This window comes from Oryzias latipes, chromosome 13 (genome assembly GCF_002234675.1).
Source record: "Oryzias latipes chromosome 13, ASM223467v1".
Taxonomy (NCBI): Eukaryota; Metazoa; Chordata; class Actinopteri; order Beloniformes; family Adrianichthyidae; genus Oryzias; species Oryzias latipes.
The window spans coordinates 31,792,921-31,817,850 of NC_019871.2; the positions used below are offsets into that span (position 1 = coordinate 31,792,921).

A 24,930-nucleotide genomic window follows, 5' to 3' on the forward strand; every position below is an offset into this window, starting at 1 on the left:
TAAAAGTGACCATCTCCATCTGTAATGCAGGTTGAGTGTAAAATCACTTTGACTGGTAGAAAAGACAACTAAAATGTTAGAAAATTGAATATCCAACATTGTGAAAACATGATTTCTGATTAGTCTGCACCAATCCAGAGCACCTGAAACAAAACATAAAAAATCTTCACACATACAAAAAGAACTGTCACACAATACACAACACTCAAAATACAAGAAACAAAAAAGTACACACACAATTAAGAAAAGGTGGTAACAGCACGTTTGACACAATTACAATTATTGTTTACACACTAGTAATAGATGTCTTTACTTAAAAGTGAAATCTTTTTGTTTCACCTTGTCTGGGTCAGATTTTTTTAATTGTTTTCTTTTATTTGAAATATTTAGTTGTTTGTGACAATCCTGCAAATAAATGACAAATTAAAAAACCCAAATGCACTTGGATTTTTATATAAAAGCATCTTGAATATCTTGATTTCAAAGATGTCGTTAGTCTTTTTTTATATAAATAGGCCTCAATGAGAAAATATTTTATATGTGTGTAGAACATTTATATATGTGTGTGTATATGCTTTTAAGTATATCATGTTTTTTAAATATGTTTTGAAGCTATAAAAAAATAAACTATAAGCTTTTATATTTTGTCCTGTTTTTCTTTTTTACTAATTGATCCTAACGGTGCCTCTAAAACGGTGACACGATCCGAACCCTAAGTTTTGTGATCTGTTGCACCCCTACTTTGTAATAATGATTTAAACGTTCATAAAGAATAAATGTCACTGACACTGTGTTCTCCACCTTTGGTTCCAACACTAGAGACTGCACTGAGTTTAGAACCAAAGTGGATAAATCACTACAAAACAGGAGAAAACCTGTCCAGTTTAGATTTTTTTTTTAAATGCTAATGGTTGAAACAGCTGCTCCTGTGTTGCAGTCACTATGGAATGTACCAATGTTACATTCGAATTGGGGAATTCAAGAAAATGTCTCAAGAAGAAAAGATCATGCGAGTACTGTTGCTTACAGCAGAAGTGATCGTCCCCATCTGTTGTAAAATCACTTGAAGTGTTAGTTCTCCTTTCTGAATTGTACTCACTGCTCAGTTTGCTCCCATGTAAATATGCAGTATTCATTTAAAATATATATATAGTTTTTCATACTGAATACTTAAAAACAATAAAAGCATGAAAGTTTTGGAATTCCAAATGTGAAAGCGATCCACATAATCCTGATCAGCATGTGTAGCCTTTATTAACCAAGACGCTGCCTGTCTAAAGCATTTAAACATCCATGAAATCTTTCATCTCAATAAATCTTTGGTTCTATTGGATTTCATCCTAAATAGGAGCCAGTTCTCTTCTGTTAGGCTATTTTTAATGCAGATAAGAAATGTTGGTTGTTGTCGCCGCTGACCCCTACAGACACACGCTCTTTGACCTACCATGACTCTTTGACCAATCACGCGACCAAAAGCTGCTTTCCTCCACAACCCAATCCGCTGATTTAGGTTGATTTTGTAAACACTTCACTACTGTAATGGGTTGCACATCAGCGCAAAGCTGCTTTTCACCCCTTTAGAATCTAATAACAGTATGTGAATTACATCAAAAGACAAAAAAATGTCTTTTTTGCTTTGACCTAGGTCTAAATTACAAATAAAGAAGCAAATTCAAAATCCCTGCAAACATTTTGATCAAAAATAAATCTGTCCAACTGCATTTTTGAGATGCTGAGTGAGGTGTCAATCAACTGTCTACAGTGATGGCTTGACTTAGGGACAACACTGTACCAGAGCATCTCAGTCATGCGGGACGAGTCTGCAGGTCCTACAAATGCCAATGACAGGATGGTTTCTGCAAGTGACTCTCTTCTTCACTCTCCACATGCTTGAAACAAGTTGAGTTCTGTTTGGAGGAAGCATGATTAACTCTTCAGAGTGGTAGATGTCTGTGGAGGGGTTTCAGGCGTTGGCTGTAAAAATTAAGTAGATGCATTCGTCCCTACTCAAAGGTTTGGCTGCATGAAAATGCAGAGTCCTGAATATTTTTGCGCTGCTTCTCTAGCTTCCCTCTGTTCATATCCTCGTCGTCTTCACATTCCTTGGCAGGTCTCAGCCTGCAGTGGAACAAAAATCCGATGGGACGCTCTCTGCTCTGTCAGTCAGTCAGCTGCATTCCCCGCTGTGGTAAAATTCCATTCTTGTATTCCTCATGTATTTATCTGATCAGTACAGTTACAGCACAGACGTTTGTGCAAAGCACATTTGTTTGTAAAAGCTGGTGGCGCAGTTGGTAAAAAAGAAAAACACAGTGCACACATCTAACCACACTTTTTCTGCCTCTACCTAAACACACACAAACACACACACACTGTGTTTTCCCCTTTGATGAACAATTACCTCTGTTGGAATGAAAAGGGATTTGCTGTCTCTGTTACATGCTGTTCTCCAGGAGGATGTTATGCAAGTCTTCTGCAACCAAAAGTGCTTACTTTGAAAGTCAAACAGCAGGAGGTGTGAGCGAGTAGGAGAGACGGGGCAAAGAGAGAAAAGGAAGACGATACTGCAGACAGTTGCAACACACAGGACTTTTTCTTAACACAAAGACAACAGAACCGGCATTTGAGTCCAAACAAATATCCTTAAAAAGATGTTGATGGTTTTTTGAAAACAAGCTACTTCCACAAACAGATAGGAGGACCACAAATGATCGGAATCTTCTTTACGGTTGGTTTTGGGAGAAGAACCATTGACAACTGGACCAAGTGAGTGTGACATCATCACTTCTGGCTCCAACCAAATGAAACTAATTCAGTCGCCAGTTATTTGCAATACGGACGCCGCAACGACATGGCCAACCATCTTCAGTAAGTACTGAGTGGTCTGAGTCAGTCGGTTACTTTGGCAACCAGACTCGCCAATCAGGAGTGAGCTTGTTGGAGGTCTACACCCCTACCACTAGAAAGCAGCCTTGGGAGAATTTCAAACATTTCAAAAGTTCGACGTGAGACCACATGCTTTTACTGAGGCATCTGATTGGTCAACTCATAACTTGAATAACTTGCAATAAAAAAAATGTCATAAAGAAATTAGGATTAGCAAGGAGAAGGTATCAGAGCAAGAAAGGTTCTTCTGACCATAGACTCAATGTGCAGGACAAAAAAACAAAAGGCAAATCTGAAACACATAGAAAGTGCTGATAAAACTATAGCTTACAGGGTTGATTACCACTGAAAAAGAAACATCCAGCTGGGAAGGATTCTTTTCCAAACTGATTCTCCCATTTCCACCTTTTTAGATGTATTAACTGTCTTATTTTGAAACTTGTTTTCCTATTTATTTACATTTCTATCTTCCTGTATGGCATGCTCAAGATTCTTTAAAACTCAAACTAAATGCCAAAAATTTGCCTAGAAAAATGAAAACGCTAAAGTACTTTGGTGGCAGGTCTACACTACCTGGTTTCCCTGGTGCCTACAAAATAATGACTCAGAAAGAAGAAAATCCATTATGTTTGGTTGTCACAAAGTTAAGTTTACAATCAAAAATGAGCACTGCCTTACACTCCACATCCTGGGACTAAACTTGTCTGTATTGCATAACAACAACAACAAAAAGACGTCTAAGACTTCTAAGCCGACATCTCACAAAGGTTTCCCTTTCTGCTAGTGTGGAATCATGTTTCAAGCAGCTCCCTGCACTGATGGCTTTTAATACGCTCTGAAAATATTATTGATCAGACAACAAACACATGCAGGATGTAAAGCTAGAGTGGCAATATTAGTAGAATGCATGTTTTTCCCTTCACCTGATTTGAACTATGTATTAATGAGACTATTAGACTACTGTTTGTAGAGTTGGGGCCTATCCTCCTCTGTCCCCACTCGACCCAAAGATGATTTCATCTGCAGTCCACAAAAAATGAATCAATCCACAATCAAATCTTTGCTAAGAAAACTTTTCACATTACTAAGGGATTATGCAACCCACTTCTTTAGAAAACAGACGTCAACTGGCTGATAAAGGTCACTCACTTACGGTCCTGCTTTCATTCGCACACAGTTTCTCTGAGAGGCCAGTTTTGGGACTAAATGTGGCTTGTAGAAAATAGCTACATTGTTGGTGGATGTGTGCTGAGTGACGTCAGTTCTCCTTATCAGTGCTCTCCAAGTCTACCTCGGAGTGGACCTGACATCTCTGCACAGGCTCGCCCATTCAGAACTTGATTAGAATGACATTAATAAAAAATAGAGACCGTTTCATCAACACAAAACCAATATAGACATGTGTAGCCATACATTGGTCCCTCACTATATCACGGATCACCTTTCACAGTCTCGCCGTTTCATGGATATGTTAATTTGTGTGTTTTTGTGTTGTTTTTTTGTCTTCTTCTTTTACAGCACATTGTTTCTGAGTGTTCTCCTTCCTGATTGGGTGTACGGGGTGTGAAACCAGAGCTCCATAGCTGTCTAAAAAAAAGAATAAAAGTGAATAAGGTGTGTAGTGAGGAGTTTTACAGCCTTGAAACAGCTGTGATCCTCCTTTGCTGATTTCCCCTATCATACATTATTTTCAAAACATAACTCCAGCGATGAACAAGGGAACACTGTCCTGCTAAATTAATGAGGAACTTTATTTTCTGTCTGCAGTTGTGTGCTATATTCAGCTGCAGCTGAAGAACGTCAGATACTGCAGAACTAGACAATAAAATTAGAGAATACCAAATTAGATGAAAGCAAAGCTTACTTTTAGCTGTTTAGACAGAACATAGGATATCCCATATCAAATTTTAATACTTTTTGTAAGTAGTGATAAAACTTGTACAAGTATTAGCCAAGTGTCAACTGTTGTTCCTGTGCTGAGGTCGTCACAGACTCCACCTCCTTGAAGAGGCAACAGATAGAAAGTAAACTGATCAAAGTTTTGCTCTTAATGAGATCTATGATGAGTGGGAGGAACTAATGTGGCTTACTGAACAGAAACATGCAAGCACTTACAAAATCAACCACCATTTCCTTGTATACAGACCATGTGAATTTATATAAAAGAACAGGGACAGTATGACTCGCCGCAACCTGAACTGAACCCGATTAGAAAAACCTACTGTTTACATCAAATCAACTGGAAAATTATATCATCAGGAATAGGGCTGCACGATATGAGGAAAACTCGCGATATTGGTGATTAATATTGCGATAACGATATAATTTGCGGTATATAAACAAATAGCAAAACAACCAAAAACATCATTTCCATTTCACTGCAACAGTATAAAAATTATACTCCAAATGACCCTTGTCGACGTAGGAGGCAAACATCAAACATAAAAGGGCTCATCTGATTGGTCAACAACGTAAACGGGTCCTTCCGATTGGTTAAATGCATAAAGGGATTTATTTCATTTGTTCAATATTTCAAGCTGAGTTTGTTTTAGCACATTTAAGGTAACCATTTATTGCGATTTTCGCCGTCTTTTGCGGTATGCATATTATTGTACAGCGATAAATTTGCGGTATATTGTGCAGGCCTAATCAGGAATCACTGTTTTGAGAATGTAACAGCAGAACGAAAGATGCCGCTCGGCAGGAGACCACCTTAAATACAAAAAAGAGAACAGATTATGGGTAAAAATGTGAAGAAACTAAAGCTTCCAATGAACAGATGACGTTGCAGAAAAGGGATGAGAGGATGGAAAGAACCAGAGGAAGGAAGAAAACAAGCAGAGCATAGCTTATGATCAGTCAAACGAGCTAAACGCAATTTCTGGCCCTTGCATGCATATCCATTAACATAGCTGAGTTACTGGTGTTTCATTATTATGTGACTCGTGATGAACAAACAAGAACCTATCTGAACCTTCAGTTAGTTTTTTAGAATAGTCAGGACTTTGAAGAACAGATGGGGAGAGCAGGGCTGTGAGGGTTTTCCAGTACATCTAATAACATACAGTCTCTGCACTTGAAGGATAAACTAAACCACGGTGCAGGTTAATCCACCCATTTGTGTCCCGATCATGGATTATCCCATCAGGCTGGGCTCCGGTACATCTGATACAGTGACCAGCAGCACGGGGGTGCCACAGGGGGGATAATTGGGCACTCTACTATACCCCCTAAAGTAGGGGTCTTTCCCTCTAACATGATTCACATCTAAATACACAAGAGATCCAACTCACTCTATGGTGATACAGTAAAGTCCAATTCTTTGAATGATGAATACGATCTAAATGCGTATTATTGATTTGGCATTTCAAAGCATAAATAGAGAAACTCTTTCTTTTTACTGGCAACCCAAACAAAATGTCTGACATCACAGCTTCAAACATTTTGGGTCTTTTAGACTTTTGTTCTTGTGGTTGTTTGGAGAAAAAAAAAGGCTTATAATTGGTTTAGTGCACACATCTCTCTCTGTGGTTTACCTTCAGCCAATTGTAATTGACGCGACTTGGTAGAAGCAAGTTCGTGATTGGATGTTTTTATGCATGACATGTACATAGAAAGACACAGAGAGCACGACAGGAAGACAAACTGACATAGTTACCAAAAGAATGATTTACTTCTCGATGAATTTTATACCTTTTTACTAATGTTATCTTGTTCATATCTGTGGTTTTCAACCGATACTAATGTGACCCTCAGTGCTCGGTTAATTTTTCGATACATCTTTGTATCTTTTCATCCCCACCCTAAACAGCATCAAACTCTGTCCTGTGAAGAAGCTCAACTATTGTTGCTGCATGAAGGCGGAGTATCAGACCACTTTGAAGGACGCCACCCCTAGAAGTCATCTCAACCTACTCCAGCTAAAATCCCCCGAGAGACACAGATACAAGTATCTCAACCTGCTGGTTAAAGACAACCTGGACTGGTCAGTGAACACTGATCATGTCTACAAAAAACAAAAACAGTAGAGTAAGCTGTACCTCCTGAGGAGGTGAGAATCTTTAAAATGCTGCGGGAACATTTTGAAGATCCTTTATGTGGTTAGACAACTGTAAGAAACGCAGGAATAAATACAAAATTATCCACAAATGAGTATTTTGTGCACAACTTAAAATTAAAATTTTGAATACAACATTTAGTTTTACATTTGACGTGACTGTTTTGAATATGATTCGTCTTTGTTTTGCAGACGACTTGACTTGTCTTGAATACGAAATTTCCCCTGTTTACAAACTGTTAAAAATACGTCTCGGGGTCACAGGCGTACGCATCGAATCCCGAAACATTGATTGAACCGAGTGAGCATGCACTCTGATCCTCATTTATTAAACTAAAACACAACTAGACGTTTTAGAGTGGGATCGATCCCCTGGAAGGGAAATTATCTCAATACCATAGCCCTGTTAAATAAAAAAAAAAAACAGATTATAGCAGCCGTGTCCTGCCACATTTTTTGTTGCCAGCTGAGAGAAGCTGATCAAATAGACAATGCCCCGGGCCCGGCAGAGCAGCAGACATCCCTCTTATTAGGTGTAAAAAAAAAAAAAAAAGTCCATGTTCACCAAAAAAAGGGATCATAATAAGAGAATGATAAAACTAAAACCCCTGAGCAGGCAGCAGATAGTAGAAAGATCATTTCCCTGTTATTCAATTCAAGTTTATTTATACAGCCCAATATAACAACAATACAACAATACAACAACAGTCGTCTTAGTGGGCCTCAGACCGGTAACTGTATAATAAACATGAAATCAGAGAGAACATGAACTCGATTGGTAATGGCTAAACTATTATGGGGTCATTCTAATAAGTTCTGTCCTTTTAGTTTAATATTCATGCGTAAATTTGAACGATCAATGTCTCGGGACTCGATGGAGTTGCCTCTGACCCGGTGACGAACGGGAAATTCCATATTTAAAACAAAGACATGTTAAACATAATACTACATGTTGTCGTCATTTTTCCCCTGCAAAGTTGTCCACAGATTATTAATTTGTGCACAACGTTGTCTTTCTGTCTTTTAGACAGACTCCATGACGTTCCATCAGTGCTTCCTCAAGACTGAACCGACCCATCGGTGAGACCTTCTGTGTGACGGAGAGGACGGGACGGTGTGGTGTTGTGATGCACGACTGCCTTCTGTAACAAACTGTGAGAGCTGACACCTACAACAGGAGGGGGTGGAGAGGCAGGGGAGCTAATCCAGAGAAAAGATGTGTGTGACCATCCACAGACACACCGAGGAGGCATTTCCTTTGCCATCAGCTCTGTAACAGCTCTGTGAATGGGAGGCTGTGTCACTTCATGTAGTCACAGTGTTGCCATGCCTCCTTTTCATTTCTTGTCCTAATTCTGTGTAAAAGTGGGTAACTTGGTAAAAAAGCATACATACTTATTTGTCATGCTTGTGTAACGGTGATGCTCTGAGAAATTTCAAGTTTCCGTCCAGATTATTGGATGGATCAATCAGACAAACCACAAATGTTGTTGGTGTGCTAAATCCATCATCTGAGCACAAACCTTAATGAGGCATCCAGAACAGGAAAGTCAGCATTGAGTGCTGTCACAGAGTTGAAGCATGCATTGACATATTTACGGTACAAACAGCTTTGGTTTTATTTCCAAATCACGTGGTTCCTTTATAGATCAAAAGAACTTAAAATCTCAGTTGTAATGACTTAGAATTATTGATGCAACTGTTTGAATAAGATGTCATTTCCCCTTAAAAGTCCAGTTTTAATGCACGGCACATCCTCATTCTATCATTTCTGCATGAACCTACAGAGAACAATGCAGTCTGATCACTGTAGAGTCATTCAGAGGTAAAGCTCGTAAAGAATAGAAGTGCTTTTACATGTATAGATGTCTTTTTCTTTATTGGATTCTACAACAATCTTTTCATGTTTATTATCAATGATAAAAGGAGAAAAAGAATGAACTTACACCAAAGTCTTATGGGTAGAAAATACCATATTTAACTTTCTTTCCCTTTTGAATTTACTGCAGAGGGAGGGTCTGTTTTAACAAGCTCTATTTTATTTTGAAAGGACCGTGTGTTTGCTGCTGCCAAAAGAAATGTTCTGTATAGAAAAATATAACACTAGCATAATTTAAATGTTGGGAAAGTTTAAAAGCCACACTGTGTACATAGATGGCTTCAAAAACATAAATAAGGGGGATTTTTCTGAACCTTCTGAACAGAGAGAAACTGGCCTCTTTCAAAATAAAAGTCAGATCATGTCCACAGCCCAGAAGGAAGAGTAAATGTTTGGTTTCACATCCTCTTCATCTCCTCCGGTTTCGGACCATTTCTCCGCTGCAGAACGGACACTCCGTCACAGCCGAATGACGACACTAGAAACCCGAATATTATAGTCCTAAAGCCGCAGGAATCCAGATGAAAGCCCGTCTCCATGATCCACAGCACTGACAGAGTGACCGACAGCACATTGATCCACCCCGGTGGATGGATGCGGAGTCACTCCGGAACGCTGCATTCCGTTCTGGTGTGAAAGCAGCACCGAACCGAGTCTGCTGTTGACCTGATTTAGGCTGTCTCAGCCAGAAACTACCTGTCCTACAGTTTAGAAGTACTCTGTGTTTGACGAGGCTTCAGAATTCTAAATGAATTGTTGTTAATTAACGCCTCATTAATAGTGTTCTTCTCCTACAGGATGTTGTAATGTTTCAAAGGTTCAACGTGTTGTTAGTTACTTTAGTCATGTATCTTCCATTGTCAAGTTAAAATATTAACCCGCCCCATTGGGGCAATTAACGGACTTTGAGTGACATTCTGGAAGAAAACAACAAGGTGAGGACCTACCTTTCTGTTTCTCCCTGCTGTCAGGTCGCTAAAGAAAGGACGTGACGCCGTAAAAAGTTATTTCTGCTGCGTCTTCATCATGGAGCCGTTCAGTGTCGGAGGTGTCCGCCCTGGGAATAACTCGCAGCTCAACGGCCCTCCGGCAGGCAGGACACAGCTCGCAGGTGAACAAGCACCGGCGCGGGACGCTTCCTGTTTTGCTTCAGGAGACGAACCGCCGCTGTGTCTCCCTCCCTCCCTCCGCTGCCCCCAGTTACCACCGCTGTCGTAAAACTCCGACGCCTGTTGCACGACTCAACATCCGGTCACGGCCTTCAAAATAAAAGCCCTCATTCATGGCTGAATAATAACAATAAACTTATAGGTCTGCGCGTGTTCTTATGTCAATTTAAAACTTCTTTTGACACACCCACACATTTAAAAACAGGAATAACAACTGCTGTTTTTCTCTAAAGAGACCCTAAACACATCAGCAGTACTTCAATTAAACTGTCCAAATCCTACCCTGAACAATGCCCCTCCCAGGGGCTTCTATTGTGAAGAACGCATTCTTATCGCGCTTCCGGAGTTACCTAAAGCAGAACAAGTACGAGACAGTCTAATTTTGAATGTGTGGATGTGATAAATGTGTTGACCCCAAACCTTCTGTACAGAAAAACGACTCTCTACTTCGTTAGTGTGTCTGAATGGACTGAAAAGTCTGCACATTTTAAAAACGGTCTTAAGGAAAAGGACAGATCTTTGGTTCCATCTAGTGATCAGATTGATTACCAGCCCAGTGATTGGACTACGACAGGACACAACCCCTATTATCTGTGATTATGAGTAATAAGAATAAAAACCAATACAGTCATTTGCCAGAGTGTGCTCAAAAATTAAAAGGGAAATATTTGATGACAACAAAAATGGATTTCTATGTGAAGGCTTCTGAGTCATGGAAAGTTTTTTGTTCTATCTCAGAAACAGTGAGGCAAATAAGTATTTGAACTCCCTGTGATTTTGCAAGTCCTCCGACTTTTTCATTTTAGCTGCATGTTCACTGTGAGAGACATCATCAAAAACACCCAGAAATCACATTGTATGTTTTTTTTGAAGTATTTGAACACCTGTCAATCAGCCAGAATTCTGACCCTTAAAGACCTGTTAGTCCCCCTCTAAACAGTGCATGTCCACTCCACTTATGATCCTCAATTAGAAGCACCTGTATGAGGTGGTTTAGCTGCACAAAGACATGTGTCCCCCTATACAAGACTTTTGGTCTTACTTCCACTCGCCATGTTTGGAAGAAGAAGAATGATGAGTACCATCCCAAGAACACCATCTCTACTGTGAAGCATGGGGGTGGTAGCATCATGAACACGGAACAGGACAACTGCACTATTTTAAGGAGAGGATGACCAGGCCATGTATTGAGAGGTTTTGGGGAACAACCTCCTTCCCTCAGTTAGAGCATTGAAGATGGGTCACGGCTGGATCTTCCATCAGGACAATGACCCAAAGCACACAGCCAGGAGAACCAAGGACGGCTCCATAAGAACCATATCAAGGTTCAGGAGTGTTCTAGCCAGTCTGCAGACCTCAACCCCATAGAAAATCTTTAGAAGTGTAGCCCAGAAACCTGAGTGATCTAGAGGAGATCTGTGTGGAGAAGTGGGCCAAAATCCCTGCTGCAGTGTGTGAAAAACCAGTGGAAAATTGCAGGAAACTACTGTACCAAATATTAACATGGATTTTCTCAAGTCTTCAAATATTTATTTGCAGCTGTAGCACAGAAATAAACAATTAAAAAATCACAATGAGATTCCCAGATTGTTATTTTTAGAGTGTGTCCCCCACAGTAGACATGCAGCTAAGATGAAAATGTCAGACCCCTCCATGATTTCCAAGGGGGAGACCTTGCAAAATGACAGGGAGTTCAAATACTTACAGGCTTACTGTACATTTTCTTTTTAATGACTGAAATTGTAATCCCCAGAATTGACCTTTGTAAAATACAAACATGCACAGGCCCCATGGCAGACTGGTGACCTGTCCGGGTCGGACCACTTGGACAGCCCCCTGCAACCCTGTGACCCCGAAAAGGATTCAGCGGATTAAGAAGGAGGAAGGATGGACATGCCTTCAAAATTTGTTGACTTTTCTTTCATTTATATGGCCTATTTTCCTCACTACACTTGTGTTTGATTGTGATTACTGCGTTTAGTGACAATAACTGACTTTATAGGTACAGTAAACTCAAAAGCGATTCAAAAAATGTTTTTATAAAAGCTGAACTGCATCGCAAAGGAAAAATTGCAGCAAGAAAAATTGTCGGGACAGTCATTCATACTGTTTAGGTGTGTCCTGTGATTTAATTTGGATCCAGTAAACAGTATCCCTGCTTCATCCTGAGTGGGTCACAAGGATACCTGGAGCTTATTTCCGCCATCACAGAGGAAGGCAATAGGAAGCAGACGGCAAAACTCCAACAGTCTTCAGGAAAATTTGTAACAGTTTGGAGAGAAAAAAGTGATATTTGGAAACCATGAGGACATTTTCAACAAAAAAAACACAAAAATAACTTTTCAATTGAAAATGTAAAAGAAAAAAGCTTTTAGGAACAATAATTGACAGCAAACCTACCATTGAAAACACACATAAGACATAAAAAGAAAGTCTCAAAATATCAAAGTTAAACACTTTCTAGATTATAATTCATTATACTGTTTCTTGGTGCTCACCTACTGAAATGAAGTGAGTTTACATAATACAAAAGGTCTGGATCATCCACTGTCAGAAGTCAGAACTCTGCCTCCCCCTCTTATCACCAGTGGGGGAGACAGAGTTCTAGCCACACCTGGATGCCACACACCTGACTCTCATTCATTCAATCAACCACAGCATACTATAGCACTGCACTGAGCTCAGCTCAATGTGAAGTATTGTTTGTGCCACTCTGCCTTCATTACAGTGTTATAATTGGATCTGATCTGCTTCCTGACCCTGTTTGCCTGCCTGCCTGCCTGACGTCTGCTGCCTGCCTGCCTGCTGCCTGCCTGCTGCCTGCCTGCTGCCTGCCTGCTGCCTGCCTGCCTGCTGCCTGCCTGCTGCCTGCCTGCTGCCTGCCTGCTGCCTGCCTGCTGCCTGCCTGCTGCCTGCCCCGACTCTCGCCTGGATCTTGCCTACTCTGTCTCTCCTCTGATGATCTCTTGCCTGTGATCGACTCCTGCCTGCCTGCCTGAGCCTGATTTAGCTCTGTGGACTTTTAGTTGAGCTACTGAACCTGCTGCATTTGGATCCAGCCGTCTGCCTGTTCTGTTGACATGCACATAGTGGTAGACTTAGAGAAAACTAGCCAACATTTTATACACTCAAAATGAGTGAGCAGAATCTAGTAAAATATCAAATATCATATAAAGCATATACCGGTAACTACTTATTGCCAAATAACATCCTAAAATGTCTTATAGATAAAAATTCCAAACTCTAATAGGAACAGGAATATTTAAATTACTAATGGTATGAACCAACAAACATATTAAATGTAAAAATCTGTGGAAGCTTGGGAGACTGGGGGGAAAAGCCCTGCACCCACGAGCAGAACATGCAAACTGTAGCAGAGAGAGAGCCTGGATTCAAAATAGTAACTTCTCTCTGTGAAAATAAAACAAATTTGTGACAGCATAATCTTAAATTGTTCAATTCTACCAGGATACCACGAGTGCAGCTTTCTTCACTCATGTCAGCCCCAGTAGAATGGGACGCCTCATCATCTTCTCTGTGCATCTCATCTGAGCAATGATTCTGATCACGATCATGGGGACTTTGTTGAACAGTTGGACACAAACACCTCTAATGTGGTTGTTGCCTTGGTTGATGATTAGGTCATTGAAGGTTGCAGCATTTTAAAAACTTTGGTTCTAAACTGGAAGAAATGTAAAAGTGATGCAATTTTTGTGAAAGAATGGAAATGTCGTGTTTTCTTTTTTATTTTCACTAATCCATAACAGAAACACACAAATTATTTTTAACTTTTATTTTTAATTATGCAAAAGAAATGGTTTCATTAAAAATCAAGTCTGTTTTGAAGGAGTCAACTTTTCTTTAAAGGGTTTAACGATAGGTTCACTCAGAGATGTTGGATTAGCTGCACTTAAAGGAGGTCTGGCAACAGCAGCAGTGTCCTCCTCCAAATAGATCCCAACTGTTTTCCAGTTGATTAGAAACCCACCACTTCCTTTGGGGTTTGATACAATTTCATCACGTTTGTTGTTACAGGTTTAATATGGGCAGGTGCTAAGCTGATCGGTTATATGGAAGCATATGTGTCTCATAATTCAAAATAAAAGTCAATACTCCAATTGCTTTTTCATTGTTCTTTTTTTATATTCTGTGTTTTACTGTGAAGCACTTTGTGATTTTTATCTTGAAAGGTGATATACAAAAAAAGTTTATTATTATTATTATTAGTATAAAATGAAGCTGCGTCAAATGACTCAAAAATAAAAGTAAAAATCAACCCTCCAAAATGCTTTTTCATTTTCCTCTTCAACACCGCTCATTCTGTCTCTTAATTAAAGTGATGATGCAAAGATCCATCCACAAAAACTGTTGCATTATTCATTTCCTGTCAGCTGTTCCAGGGGGAGGGCGGGGCGAGGACATCAACGCTCGCTCTTCTTCTGCGTTGTTGGTCCAATCAGCAAACAGCAAACGTTGAGCATGATTTTGTTAAAAAGAAGCACTTGAATCTGTAGCACAGAACTACAGACTTTTTCTGACGGTATTTATCCAAATTCCCAGAGTCAGTATATGCACCAGGACTGAGGTTACCACCCTCATTGATCTTGATTGGTCCTTCATGTTAGCCCCGCCCCCAAGCACCAGAAAGGATCCAAAACTTTCAAACCAGAAACTTTCAGATTCAAAAGCGGAGGGAAAAGGAGTTGAAGCTGAAATTTTGAAACTTCAAAACAGGAAATTCAAAGTTGAAAATAATTAAGTTTACATTAGAATTGAGTGAGACTCAATAAAATTATTCAAATGAATATAATTAGGTAATCAACTCAAAGTATAAGTCTTAAAATGTCACTAATAGACAATATCAAAAATAACTAATGATATAGTTATTTTCCCATACATGTGGCCATGACTCATGACTTAAAACAAAAACACATCCACCTGTAAAGAATTCAAAGAATTTAACTCCAGATTTTTTTTCTTTCTTTGACATTTAAAATGCAGTAAGTACTGTTCCTGTGACAGGACACGCCAAATTTAAATGTAATAGCCCACATTATACCACACGGGGGCAGCACTGGTCTGCTAAATTGAGGCCGAACAAGCATGAGCAGGTCTGTCTGCTCACATAGAAACTTACATGAAAGTATGTCAGATGAATATTACTATCAAATACATGGAAAAATATATGGAATGGCTGAATTTGAATCAAAATGATGAGAAAACTCCTCAAATAGATCTAATGTTGCTATGAACCTGTCCTGTGAGGTGGATCCTCTGTGGGGACACAGCCGCTTGTCCTGTGCCGTTTGACCAGAAGTGACTTAGTTGAAGCTCTTCCTTTTGAACTCGCACTCATATTGTTCTCGTTGCCTGAAATGTGCTAAACACAAGATGGGCTTGGTTTCTGCGTCCAGCATGCTTCCATTACGGTTCCTCTTATTCGATTAAACTATAACTCATTCCAAACCTGCACTGTGCATAATCTCATCTCAGATGATAGGCATGTAATAGAAAACACATCCAACTTGAAAGAGTACCTCATGCGAATGCATATAATTGTGTATATCAAAACACAATCGCTTTGCTTAATTGTGAAACCTGGCCAAGAGGTATGTAATTGCTTGAAAAGACGTAGGGAGGAACTAGATGTGAGCTGGGAACGGACTTGGCATGCTCTGAGAGGCAGGGCCAGGGTCAGGCCTAAGGCCAGCTTCCTGTTTAGCATGTCCGTACTGTAATTGATACGGAGGCTTACTCTGCAAATCTTATTATTTAGAGGAAATTTAAGATTGGAGTGTAATATTTTAAAAGCCAAATAACAGTTTGACTCATCTGTTTTGGCTGGATCAAAGATTTGTCACAAAGCTGGTGAAACTCCTTTAGATCTAAAATCTATAAATCTTTAAAGATTTAAATATAAATGGTGTTTTAGTGTTTCTAACACATTGTTGTGCAATTTTTCTGATGGAGGACATTTATGATGAAAATTAGTCTTAAAATTGCATTTCTGAGTTTTTCTTTATTCAAGTTGTGAATCAGGAGCAGACAAAAAAATGCTGTTTGAAAAAGTTTGTATTTGTGAGGTAGAAAATACGCTGGGCGGGGCCACAGTCTCTCTGCTCCGCCCCTTACTGATCATCCACCTGCAGACAAACAGATCCATGAAGGTCTCTGTTTTCCTGATCTGAGCTGGAATCTGGATCAGAACTGGACAGATGGATGGATCTGATGTTGATCACCATTTCTGTTGCACCGCTAATGTTAGGTCCGGGGTGTGAGGGGCTGTAAGCTAGTGGTGTAAACAAAGAGCTCTCAGTAACAGTAAGGGGACCTTGCTAACGGGCCTGCCAACAACTCAAGTGAATTTCCACAGCTGCCCTGCAGAAATGATGTCCTTGAAAAAGATTTTGTTTTTTAATTTTGGCTAAAAACAGTTTAATCGTAATGAAAAGAGGACAGGGAACGCTTTGAAAATAGACGATCAGTGGGACTTTAGTTGTTTAAACACTTTGGACTCTGGATTCAGGATTCACATCTGAATGAGGATCCCAACAATGGCCTAAATCATTAGTTTACACTGATTACATGTGTGACTCCATCCCCTGAGGTCAGCTGAAGTCTGACTGTGAGCCAAACTGCTTTCTTATAAAGCCCACAGTATGAGGAGAGCAGGTGCGGGGCCCTTAATGACCCCAGAGGGATCCTGGTTTCATCTTTGATTAATGGGAATGTTAACAGGACTGAAGTTATCCTAATAGCCTCTTCTTGCCAACCCTGCGGAAGTTTTTCAGTGGGGTGAATGGGGGTGGGGGGGGGGGGGGGGGGGGGGGTTAAAAATAGATGCCCCATCAGTGCGCGATGGGAAAAACGAGCAGCCATTTCAATCCCGACAAAGCAATTTGCAGCTCATAATCAAGAGGAGCGGAAGCACTTTATCGCGTTTCCCGTTTTACAGTGTAGAGGTGCGCACTTCCGCCACGCAGGGCACGCGCGCTCAGCGTTTTGCGCCATGAGTGGAAGACATCCCACCCAACAGATGCATTTATAGAAGCTGTATTAATATTTACATGATGAGTTTTTATTGTCCAAAGTTAGGTTAACAATCGAGACCTTCCCATGGCGAAATCCTGGCGCAGGACCACGCACGCTGCAACTATTTTGGCTCATTAAAGAATTATGACATGTATTTGATTGTCTCACGGGGCGTCATTAAGATAGGAATCAGCGGGGAGTGAAAACATCACGTAGATGACCGCCACGAGTGGGAGATGCAGCGGAGGATGCGTTCAGGAACATGTAAACAGCGCTAAATTAAGCGCGGAATTGGCGCAGGTTTCGCTTCTGCGGACACTCAGACGTTTTTCTTGTCCCGAGGAAAAAATGGGGAGGGAGGGGGCTCGTGCTGTTTTGAACAATTGCCGGATTTTCTGTGAATCAAACCTCAGCATATTTTCCTGTTTGGAGCAGATGTATACCAAACAGCACTGACCCCCACTCTCCTTTTCAATGGGGTTGGGGTGATGTGCGCCGTCTAGGTGGAAACTGTTGCTCCTCAACCCAAACACGGGCCAGAATACCAAGACTTCCATTGTGTGGAGACCATTGGGAACCCTGCAACCTGCGTGTGACTCGAGCAACCGGGGTCGCGTTACCGGCGTCCTGCCGAACCTGCAGACGGTCCCGGCCGGGACGGGCATGCGCTCCTGCCCCGCTCCTGCGGCTCTGACGGAGCGGAGGTCAGCCTTGTCGCCTCCACAATGATCTCACCCCTGCGCTCTTGGTGATCACAATCCACAGAGCGCGACAAATATTACAATCAGATTGCGTTCTGCGGAAAAGACGCATGAAAACAGGCGCTGCAGTGCGCCAAAGCGGCTCCTTTCCCTTAAACTCCTTTTTCTGTTTGAATATCATTTGAATCAATCAAATGATTGACATAATGTGAGCTCAACCTAAAAGAAAAGAGAAACACATCATTCCCCCCCAAAAAAAAATTTGGTTCATATTTGTGCGCCTTGTTTTAAATAACACAGATATGACTTGAAATAACAAGATTTCAGACTTTGTAGTGTTTTAAAAAGCTCAAATCCTCTCAGGAACTCTAATCTACCAAACGGTGTTCAGCAACTCATTTAAGGAGAGGTGTTGGAATCTGATGCTAAAATAAAATGATGAGGGAATATTGTTTTATTATTATTATTATTATTGCTTCATTGCTTTGAGATTTGCCATCATCAGGCAAATCTCTACATTTTCTGCAGTGAGAAAAACTTTATTTCTCTCAGTGCAGATATTTAGCTGCTGGTTGGCCATGACACCCTTCTAATGCGGCTTTTTTGTTTTGACATTTTAATATAAAACATTTAAACCTTTCTGGAATTGTGTAAAATGCAGTATGCAACAGCTGAAATATGTTTTGGAATTTGTATCTGATATATTAAAATAACAAAGCAAACGAGTTCATTAATTTATAAATAAGTTCCAAACAATATTTTTTCTTTTCCTCGCTCTTCTTTGGAGGATGATGCAGCTTGTGGATCGGGGGTCCATGGACAGACGAGATCTCCATCAACCTCTGCTTGTCTGATGTGGCCTTTAGTTCCCGGAACATCCTGCGTGGATGCAGGCCCATTGTGCGCCTGGCCGCGTGCACCGCGTGCACCGCGTGAACTCACACACCTGCTGCCACAAAGACTGCTAAAGAAAATGAAAATTAATTTTAAAAAATGGCTATATCAGCGTGGAGATGGAGTCCTGTTTGTGGATCTTTGAGCGTCTGACGCGTTGATGTCACAGGAGAATGCGGGTCCACGCTTGATCCACGATCCACAGCAACTTTTCACACAGACATACAATCATATCACGTTTGTCCGCTGCTGCTGCTGAAAATATTTGTAAACTTGTATAAAAATGCCATTTTTAAGTTAAACCAATCAGGAGTGAGAAAGGAAAACAAACATCTGGCCCTCAGCGGCCTCCGTCGTTTACGTAAAGGTTGGTTACTCGTTAAAACAAGAATTCCTGCAAAACACAACTATTTATTATTTTACCAGTTTGTTTGGGGCAATCGTGCATATTAAACGCGCGCTTATCTCATTGTTATTGACAAAACATTAATGTGAGGAAGCGGAGAGCTTACACAGCTCCGAAAACTCAGCGCGCGCGCTCACCACCGAGGGGAATGAAGGGGCGCGAGCGCCTCCTGGCCCCGCACCGAGCGGCGGCTGCGCGTAAACCCCAGAGATTTTAAGACGTTCTTTCTGGTGAGGCCTCTTTTAATTAACACAGTGAGCTGGTCTGAACAAAAAACAAACTTAAAAAAAATCATTGTTGAGTATCACTCTACTCTAAAGACCCGTGGGTCCGCGCGCCACTGAGGACTGAGGACGCAATAATAGCTGCGTCAATTAAAAGGACCTTATTTTATCGTCTGGACACACACACACACACACACACACACACACACATATATATATATATATATATATATATATATATATATATATATATATATATATATATATATATATATATATATATATATATATATATATATATATATATATATATATATATATATATATATACACACATATATATATATATATATATATATATATATATATATATATATATATATATATATACACACATATATATATATATATATATATATGTGTGTGTGTGTGTGTGTGTGTGTGTGTGTCCAGACGCACGCGCATGTAAACAACCCGAATTACAGCCCACCGTGAATGTGGCGCGGTTCGGTTTTTATTTGTCTTTTTTTCTTTTTTGCGGCGCACTCGGATGATGAGCGCGTGTTTGACAGTTGCCGCGCAGCAGAGAGCGGGTGGAGGTAGGTGAACGCGCGGACACACCTCCAGGCGCTCCTCGGGTTACGCGGGTCCGCCGAGGACGGGGCGCGCGGCTCTGTTCAAGGTTCGATTCGGGGTGAGACTGACAACAGTTCTAGTCAAGTTCACGAGGTGACACGCAACGGTGAGATCACGCCAGGTGGAACCCGGATCTGCTGCGAGAGCACCCAACAACGCCGAGGACGAAAGGCACAAATTAGCACTATTCTGTGGAGAAACTTCGTGAAAGAAAATAAAAACCGTCTACAGACGATTTTAATGCAAGAAACCTGAATAGAGAAATTTTTAAAACGCTTTGCTGATTTCTTCTTATTTTTGGTTATAGCTTTTAGAAAAGATGATTGTAATCATGATTTATAGTTGTGTTGGATTTTGTTTTAAATTTCACTGTTACCAGAAAAGATGTGTAAAAGAAATTAATGCGATTTTTTATTAACTACAAGAAATACATATGCAGGGAATTAACCACTCAGTTACTTTAATTTATAACCAAATACAAGATTTAAATAATTGTTATTATTATGATATAACTGAAGGTCGGAACTCCAACACATTTATTTTGGGGGATTGTGTTAAAACAGCAATAGCGGACCGTCACGGTGAATGTTTGGCTTAAACTTATAATAATAATAATAATAATAATAATAATAATAATAATAATAATAATAATAATAATAATAATAATAATAATAATAATAAATGAAAAGGAGACGGGGAAAAAGACAGAAAATGAAAATGAAAAAATGGTATATCATTAATGCAATCACTTTCTTTATTTTTCCCCCCAGATTTTAATTAACATTTAATCGTTATTGCGCAAGTCTTGGTGGTTAAATATTTTGGATTAATTTAGTTTTTACAAATATTTAAAATAAAAAACGGGCTCCTGTTCTTTGTAGTAGAAAAACAAAGCAGAAATGTGAAGGAATGACAGAGTTGACGCGCCGGTGTGTTGATTCTGCATTTCCACTGGTTTTCTTTAGAAATCAAATCTCTTAAGTCACATGTTTCATTCTGTACCATAAACCTCTCAGCTTTTCGCTAATTTCGCCTTTTTTCACGCTTGCTTCTGTTTGGAAACCAGCTGTCCCCAGTAGTTTGGAGCGCCTAACGTGCAGAACAGATTTCTTCACGAACACTGTCATGTTTTAAGAAAAAAAACAAGTTTATTTAGAAATTCACAAACCTAGAAAACAGGGGCAAAGTGCTAGTTTAAATGAAACATGGCCCCAAAACATGACTGAAACAGTTAATCACATTTATAAAAAAATATTATTAGAAAGATGAACAAAACCTGGCACCGTCTGACGAGAATTTTCGTAAAAATCTCACATAATGCAACTATAAAGTCTGTATCTCTGTCAGTCTGATGAAGCCTTCTGAAGCCAGCGGCGCTCTTGATGCGTGCACGTTAGCTCTGACCACCTATATGCAGCGACATGTTAAACGCACGCATCTCTGGACAAAACTTTGGAGAAATCGCGCGTGTGAAAGGTGAAATTTACGCACACGTTTTTCAACAGTATCAGCAGGCTCTCATCGGTTTTAGAAGATGTTTGGGATTTTTCCCAATCAGGGCTGCAGGAAAGAGGACGGCAGTCAGTCCAAAATGTAACACAGGCACTCGAAATGGCTCCCAGAGGCCGCGCTACCTGCTGTGCGCCGATGACACCGTTATCTCCCGGGTCCACGTCAGCTTTGGCGGATGCAAGCTGGACCCCAGCAGCCTGACAGCATGGTCTCTGCAGAAATACTACTGGTTCTGTCTTGAAATTACAGGAATTTCCTCAAGAGTCTTCTTTTTTGTTTTTATTTGGGTTTTTACGCAGACGGAAAACTTTAAATATCAATCCTCGTGTGCAAAGCGGAGTGTTTGGTCTCGTGTTCCCAGTATGAGCAGTGCATCATAGAGAGCTCCGCGGGCTGGCGGGAGCAGGCGAACTGGAGGCCCGCTCCGTTGCTGGAGGAGACCGGCGGGGGGGGCGCGGTGGCCGGACTCAGTTGCTGCGCGTGGTGCGGATGCGCCGGGTGGTGGTGGTGACCCATGCCGTTGTAAGAGTTTACCATCCCGGGGAGGGCCATGCTCTGCACCCGAGAGTAGGGGTTGTAGGACGAGGGGGCCGTCAGGCCCTTGACGTTGACTGGACTCACGTTGCCGCTCGCCATCTGGCAGGACGTGTAGGACATCGGCGTGGGCGGCTGGCCCAACGACCAGGAGTTATTCATGAAGCTGGACTGCAGATACTTGGGCGGGGACAGGTACCCGTAGCCGTCTCCTCCGAACAAGGCTTTTCCCGGCTGGAAGTGCGTGGGCGGCGGTCGGAAAGGCCGCTTCATCCTGCGGCGTCTCCTGTAGTTCCCTTTCTCGAACATGTCCTCGCAGGCCGGGTCGAGTGTCCAGTAATTCCCCTTCCGCTCCCCGCCGCCCTCCCGCGGAACCTTGATGAAGCACTCGTTGAGGCTCAGGTTGTGCCTGATGCTGTTCTGCCAGCCTTTCTTGTTCTTCTCATAGAAGGGGAACTTGCTGATGATGTACTGGTAGATGCCAGACAGCGTGAGGCGCTTCTCGGAGCTCTCCCGAATGGCCATGGCGATGAGGGCGACGTACGAGTAGGGGGGCTTCTGGGACGGATCCGGCTTCTCGGAGACCTTCTCCTGCACCGGCTCCTCTTTCGGCCGCTCCTTGTCTTTGCTCGTGTTGGTGTCGTGGATCATCAGCGCCATCGGGTCGTCCTCCGGGCTTTGGTAAGTGGCCATCATCGCGCAAACCAAATAAGTCCGTTCCACCCGCGGGGAACCGAGCTTTGCTGTGGCGCGCGGGGTTGCAGCTGGAGCCGAACGCGCACAGACAAACCTTCGCTTTTGGAGCCGTTTGTCATCCAACACAGCGCTTCTCCCTTCAGCAAGAATTTTTCTAAACTGGTTTTCTGCAGACACCAAGCAGGTTGTGGTTTGTGACAGACGAAGTCCAGCCCCCCTCTTTTTTTTTAAGCTGTGAGCGGCTGCTTTTGCTTCCATGCGCTCTGCGCAACGACGTAACGCTTCGTGATTTGTGCTTCTCTCAGTTCCCACCTCCAGTAGTTGCACTCAATGAAAATATAATCAGCTTCTCTGTTTCAGTGTTTCCACTTTTTTAAATTGGACACAAAATTATTAATTGCATTTACATTGAAATAAATGCAAAATTATAACACTTTTTCTTTTTTAAATTGAGGACACCTGTTTAAAGGATACATATCTTGTAATAGAAAAGTATTAGCTTGTTTCAACTTTTGCCCATTTTTGTTTTAAAAATACCTACCTTCCAAAATAAAAGCTCATTTTGCGAAGAGTTTCATGGGCTGCTGTTGGAGGGGGGCGCATTTGTCTGACCACCCATGTGGGTCCCCCTCGGCTTCTTCCAGGAGTATTTCCGCGCCGTCTGGGCAGGTGGAGCAGCGCTGTCGTGTGTGTCATCACCCCGCCGCTGCAGTCGTGCAGCCAGCTGCTGCAGCCACGGCCGGCTGCATGACTGCAGCAGCAGCGGGAGCAGCGGCTGGACCGCTGCGGAGAGCCACCCATCTCTCAACGCGCAATTAGCTCACAGCCCGCCGTTTGGAGCCGCGCAGCGCCGCGTTCACTCCTCATCCACGGCGTCTTTTTGCACATGTTCCAAGACAGGGAGCGTTTCTTCAGCTTCTCAACGCCGTCATCACGCCTCTGTTTTGTAAGCATTTGCTTTGTGTAAAACACAACATCCTTCAGTGTGCCGGGCTAATCCAAGCATCTCTGGAAAATAAGGCGCAACAGAACCAGCTGTCAATCCGCAGAGCAAACATTAGCGGCAAAAAAAGCCCCAAAATTCTACTTATTCCATTAAAGACAGGCTTTCATTCTACTGGGCGCATGTGGCAGAGGGCCTCACTGATAATGTGCCACACAAACTCATGTAGTTTTAAGGATTTTGTTGAAATTAAAAATATATATAAAAACTGGTTGTGGCAAATATGCGTCTTTGGGATTAGCCTGAAATAGAGTTGGTTTTAAAAGCCTTTAATCCCCCATACAGACTTTGGTATCTTCCTCTTCCGTGGTTTTGCACACAACAAAAACAAACTCGGGAAGGACTCAACACAAAGTGTTCAGGGAAGACCTTGCAAAAAAGAAAAAGTCTAAACAAACAAAACAGAAAAAAGAGAGGAAGAAAACGATAGAGACTAATCTAGGACCAATCTAAACATTTGAAGAAATATCTTCCAAAAAAAAAGACTTTGTCTGAAAGAGTTGATAAAACAACGACTGTTTCAAAATGTGGCCTTTTCTTTTTTGGTTTACATGAAACCCACAAATACCCCGGATATAGAGGAAACACAGCCGCGTGCCTCATTCCTGGTGCCTTTACGTTCTCTTCTTTTTTGCTAGGATAAAGTCTCAAAAACTCTCTCATTATAAGAAACATATTTGTTTTCTGCAGCCCTGCAAATGCGGGCCGTGCGGTGTACCAGCGGATCCTCCATCTACCTGACGCGCGCGGGCCAATCCGTAAACAAAACAAGGAGGACGAGACTTCAACCGCGCGCGCGAGCTTCAGGGAAAGCTCAGGAATGTTCATCTGGATGAACTTTTGTCTGTTTTTTTTCTAAGACACCTTTGATGTGCTGTAATACAGAAAACAATCCAGAGAAAAACGTTAATTTAGTTTTTAATTCAATCATTTAAATGTATTTAGTACATTGATTTTCTTTACAAGAATGCACAATAATAATATAATAAAGACATAAATTCGTATTAACATTTTTTTTACAAAAGCTGCAGAAGTTTATTTTAAAAATGAGTTTAATTCAGCCCTGCGACAGACTTGCGACAGGGGTTTCCCCTGCCTTCGCCCATAAGTGACCGGGATAGGCTCCAGCAGCCCCGTGGGGTAAAACGGAAGAAGATGAATGATTTTAATTCACAACCTGTCACGTTTTAATTGATCTTTTATTCAAAAAAGTGTTGTAGAAATGATTTTCGATGTATAAAACATTTTTAGAATAAGACAGATTTTCTTCCATTTTTGAGAAAGTCAGATAATATTTAAAA

The 24,930-nt window shown here is 41.3% G+C and overlaps 2 protein-coding genes and 1 long non-coding RNA gene across 4 annotated transcripts in view; 1 reads left to right on the forward strand and 2 right to left on the reverse strand.

The window, feature by feature from the left end:
• Positions 1-9,984, reverse strand: part of pik3cb (phosphatidylinositol-4,5-bisphosphate 3-kinase catalytic subunit beta) — a 66,352-nt gene extending 56,368 nt beyond the window's left edge. The window contains exon 1 of the mRNA XM_011483050.3: positions 9,770-9,984. The gene's annotated coding sequence lies outside the window, so the exon portion shown is untranslated. The remainder of the gene's footprint in view (positions 1-9,769) is intronic.
• Positions 653-9,757, forward strand: LOC110016271. Of its 2 annotated transcripts, none has more exons than XR_002291595.2 (4): positions 653-2,868; positions 4,405-4,500; positions 6,698-6,871; positions 7,971-9,757. It is a non-coding gene; the product is annotated as an uncharacterized LOC110016271 (long non-coding RNA). The 2 variants fall into 2 exon arrangements; XR_002291596.2 differs by having other exon boundaries at positions 653-2,766.
• Positions 9,985-21,681: 11,697 nt separating the features above from the next.
• foxl2 (forkhead box L2) lies at positions 21,682-22,847 on the reverse strand. The gene has a single exon (NM_001104888.1). The coding sequence runs from the start codon at positions 22,624-22,626 to the stop codon at positions 21,706-21,708; it is 921 nt and encodes a 306-aa protein (NP_001098358.1). The 5' UTR covers positions 22,627-22,847; the 3' UTR covers positions 21,682-21,705.
• Positions 22,848-24,930: the final 2,083 nt, after the last annotated feature.

Bases quoted from the DNA above. Each gene is read 5' to 3' on its own strand.
- foxl2 (NM_001104888.1), bottom strand. From the start codon at position 22,626: ATGATGGCCACTTACCAAAGCCCGGAGGACGACCCGATGGCGCTGATG.